At 41.3% G+C, this 4,915-nt stretch overlaps 1 protein-coding gene across 1 annotated transcript; it reads right to left on the minus strand.

Annotated features, from left to right (window-relative positions):
• On the minus strand, nt 1–4,662 carry LOC137047963 (G-protein coupled receptor 20). Its single transcript, XM_067425904.1, has 3 exons — nt 4,460–4,662; nt 2,813–3,276; nt 1–1,243 (listed from the first exon to the last, which is right to left on the minus strand). The coding sequence occupies exon 3, from the start codon at nt 1,239–1,241 to the stop codon at nt 186–188; it is 1,056 nt and encodes a 351-aa protein (XP_067282005.1). The 5' UTR covers nt 1,242–1,243; nt 2,813–3,276; nt 4,460–4,662; the 3' UTR covers nt 1–185.
• Nucleotides 4,663–4,915: the final 253 nt, after the last annotated feature.

Consider the following 4,915-nt stretch of genomic DNA (forward strand, 5'->3'; position numbering starts at 1 on the left):
CTAGCAGTGTCAATCATTTCGTGTTTAATCATTGTTTGAAAAAAACATTTTAAGGCATTTATACGACCACACACATTTAGGCACAATCATATAAAAGAACGTGTAGATGTTTCTAGATGAAGATAAAAAAAGCTGTTTCTCATGTCATTGATATTTCTGATATATTGACCCGTTGGTGTTTTATTTCAGGTGGGAATGTCTCTGGACGGCAGTATTAAGGGTGTGAGTGTGAGCGTTGCGACGCTGTATGCGATGGCCGTCGGTGTTCCTCCAGCTTTGGTGCTCTTGTTCCCCTTGATTGCCACCGGTTGCTCTCCGAATCTCTTCTTCTGCTCCCTTCGCAGGGTGGAGCGGAAACTATCCGGCACGAAGCAGTAAACCACAGGATCCAGGCAGCTGTTCAGACTGCTGAGTGTGATGGTCACATGATACGCCACCACGTGCTGCTCCCTGCTGCCCCCTAGCTGGAAGTACACCACGGCCTCACGCACGTGATACGGTGTAAAGCACACGGTGAACACCACCAACACGGCAACCAGCAGCCGTACGGCACGCGCACGCCGACCCCAGCTCTGCGGCATGAGCCGACTGTCCGCAAGCGCGCAGGCAACGCGGATCGTAAACGCCGCGATTACCACGAGCGGCAAGACGAACTCCAGCACGGTGAGGGCGAAGAGCACGGCGACGTGACAGCATGAAGCTCCGTTAAAGTCCAGAGCGGAGGTTTGCAGAGAGTACGTGACCACCACGGCGAACAGCCACACACACACGCTAACGCATTTTGCCACTGCCGGGCTCCGCCTGCGGCTTCCCGCCGACCGCACCACCGCCATATAGCGGTCCACGCAGATGCTAGTGAGAAACAAAATACTGCAGTACATGTTCACGAAGTAGCTGAAGGCGTGCACGTAGAAACACGCCACACAGTCTCCGCCGCTGTGATAAAGCGCGATGCGGGCCGGGAGCGACAGCGCCACCAGCAGGTCGGCCACCGCCAAGTTTATGGTGTAAATAGCCGGGGTGGTCCGAGAGCGGCTCCGCTGGCAGAACACGTACAGCGCCAGGCTGTTCAGGACCACGCCCACCACAAACATGAGCGAGTTCACCACTATCAGCGTCATCCACAGGACGTAGAACTCCTGGTACAGAGACTCGTCCAGGTGGGCCAGTTTCTTCAGGTACGGCAAACTGGTATTGATGGAAGATGTGATGTTAGAATGTCCTTCAGGGAAGATCTCCATGGCTAGAACACAGAAAATTAAAAAACAAAATGTATAAATTATATTTATATTATAATTATGTAATATTTTATTTGTATATATATATATATATATATATATATATATATATATATATATATATATATATATATATATATAACAGAGGCCAGCTAGTAGTAGTTGCTGTGCGAGTAAACCTCACTCCTCTGACCTCAAGAGACGCTCTAGCAACTGACACACACACACACACACACACACACACACACACACACACACACACACACACACACACACACACACACACACACACACACACGGTGTTATTATCTGTGTTGAAACAGTTGTGCTGCTTCATGTTTTTATGGAACCTGTGATAGTTTTTTCAGGATTTATTGATGAATACAATTTTTGAAAGAACAGTATTCATTTAAAATAGAAATATTTTGTTTTACTATCACTTGTGATCAATTGAACACATCCTTGCTGATTTAAAAGTATTATTATTATTATTATTTTTAAATAAATGCTGTTCTTTTTTCTCTTTTTTATTCATCAATGAATTTTGAAAAAAGTATCACAGGTTATAAAAAATATTAAGCAGCACAACTGCTTTCAACTTATCATCATTCATTCAGTAATGATGATAATTTCAGCTTCGATCACAGAAATAAATGATAGTTTAAAGTATATTAAAATAGAAAAATATTATGTTAAATAGTAATAATATTGTACAATATTACTGTTTTTTTCTGTGTTTTTGATCAAATAAATGCAGCCTTTATGAGCATAAGAGTCTTCTTTTAAAAACTATAAAAATAGTAATGTGTCCAAACTTTTGACGGTACATTATACTGTATATATATATATATATATATATATATATATATATATATATATATATATATATTGTATAATGCAATTTTACATTTTAGAAATTATTCTTATATGTAAATTTGCTGCTCAAGAAACATTTCTCATTATCAACAACATTGAAAACAGTTTTGTTGAAACATTTTACAAAAACATTTTGTATTTTAGTTATGCTGTCACATATTTCACACTGTTCCTTTGATTAACATCCTAATTTTTTAAAATATTTAATGAGCCAAGCATGGTGGCATTTGGGTAGGCTCTTGACTTGGAAAAAAAACTTGTGAACAGCCCATAATGTACCGCCACAAACCCGGGCTCTGCGTGAAGCTTTCCATAGCGATCTAAATATGGAACATTCTTTGGCGTTTTATTTTGTGAGAGAGTTTGTGCTCCTGTTCGCTGACGTCTCTCTGCTCTCAGGCTCTTTCTGAACCAGTCAGAGTTTAAGAGCTCTCATGAAATATGTGAAATAATCTCAGATTCTCTTTCATCAGCTCTGACTCCGTCTGATCTTTACATGAACGTTTCATATTAAGAGTTTAAGATCCGTTGATGCCGTCTTGTGAAACATCATGTTGCGTTGTGTGATTTCCCCACGGTTCAGTCAGCGGGGGGATCTCACTGCCGTTTCTCATGGAAGAGGAGGTTCAACTAATCCTACTATAAATACATCTCAAGCCCAGCATATTTTCATAAGCACATAAAGAGGAGATTCTCACCGGTGGGGTTGGACGCTGCTCTTTCTGGTCCAGCTGGATGACGGCTCCTTTCTGTAGTTCTTAAATCGAATGAAATCTCAACCTTCTCAGTTAGTAGTAAAGCAGACGAATAAAACTCCACGTCTCAGTGCAGCACTGGCCATTTCTGATGATTTGTCTGATTTGTCTCTTGAGGATAAGTGAACGCAGTCTTTCCAGAAGTTGCTCTTTCATGGAGTGAGTCCCGCTGAAGAATGACAGACTTTTAGGCCTCCTCGTTCTCCGTCTGTCCATCACCCTCCCCTCCCCTCGCGCTCGTTCTCATCTTCTCTCTGTAAACTCAAGCCCTCAGAAGTCGTTCTGCAGCGCCGTCACTCTTCTGTGAACCTGATGCTGTAAACCGGCCTCCGGGACATCAGCAACTCACATCCATATCCATATTTAGATCAATTCAGCTCTGAATGTCCTGTCCTTCTGAGATTCCTCTGCAGGAATGCATGGATTACACAAATCATCTCTATTTTGAAAAATGACCACAACTGTGTTTTTAATGCTAAATACAGACAGACAGACAGACAGACAGACAGATAGATAGATAGATAGATAGATAGATAGATAGACAGACTGATTTAGACAGACAGACAGACAGACAGACAGACAGACAGACAGATTTAGACAGACAGACAGACAGATTTAGACAGACAGACAGACAGACAGATTTAGACAGACAGACAGACAGATTTAGACAGACAGACAGACAGACAGACAGACAGATAGATTTAGACAGACAGACAGACAGACAGACTGACAGATAGATTTAGACAGACAGACAGACAGACAGACAGATAGATTTAGACAGACAGACAGACAGACAGATAGATTTAGACACAGACAGACAGACAGACAGACCGATTTAGACAGACAGACAGACTGACTGACAGATAGATTTAGACAGACTGACAGACAGACAGACAGATTTAGACAGACAGACAGACAGATAGATTTAGACAGACAGACAGACAGACATACTTACTGACAGATAGATTTAGACAGACAGACAGATTTAGACAGACAGACAGACAGACAGACAGACAGACTGACTGAAAGATTTAGACAGACACACAGACAGACAAACAGACAGACAGACAGACAGACAGATTTAGACAGACAGACTGACAGACAGATAGATTTAGACAGATAGACAGACAGATTTAGACAGACAGACAGATAGATTTAGACAGACAGACAGACAGATAGATTTAGACAGACAGACAGACAGACAGACAGATAGATTTAGACAGACAGACAGACAGACAGATAGATTTAGACAGACAGACAGATAGATAGATAGATAGACAGACAGACAGATTTAGATAGACAGATGTATTATATTCTATATAAATTATATATAAATGCTATTTGTCAAATTTTATGACAATTGAAACGTATATATACTGTTTACGCATTTTTACACACACATGAATACAGAGATTTAAATATTTACATAAAAGGTTTTCATGAAATAATATCACAAATATGATATATTTTACAGATTTAAATATTTCATTTTGCATGAAATTATATTTGCATTTTAACAATATTTTATTATTTTTCATGTTAATGTTATTTTGAACATTAAGCACATAATGAGAAACTGCTGAAGCATACCTGCAGATGTGTTTTAAAGAGGTTCCTCCACTGAGGACCACCCGTGAGAGCCGCCCCGGACCCCCGGTGGAGAAACACGGGCCCTCGGAGCCCATCGGCACAACAGCTGGAGCTCATGACAGACACACAGAAGAAGAGACACTGCATTAGTGAAGTCCTGCACCTCATTCTTCACCAGATCCAGTGTCAAGACTGAGACACACACACACACACACACACACACACACACACACACACACACACACACACACACACACACACACACACACACACACACACACACACACACACACACACACACACACACACACACACACACACACACAAACACACACCATAACAGACGTCCGTCCGTGTTGCAGTCAGTCCGGCAGGATTTCCAGATCGTGATTTGTTATTTCTTCGCATAAACACTCTGAAACAAGAGCCTGAAAAGACACAGATCTGATACAAAGC

Source organism: Pseudorasbora parva, chromosome 19, assembly GCF_024679245.1.
Source record: "Pseudorasbora parva isolate DD20220531a chromosome 19, ASM2467924v1, whole genome shotgun sequence".
Classification (NCBI taxonomy): domain Eukaryota; kingdom Metazoa; phylum Chordata; class Actinopteri; order Cypriniformes; family Gobionidae; genus Pseudorasbora; species Pseudorasbora parva.

What these genes read in the sequence shown, in the direction of transcription:
- LOC137047963 (XM_067425904.1), bottom strand. Translation starts at nt 1,241, where the DNA reads ATGGAGATCTTCCCTGAAGGACATTCTAACATCACATCTTCCATCAAT.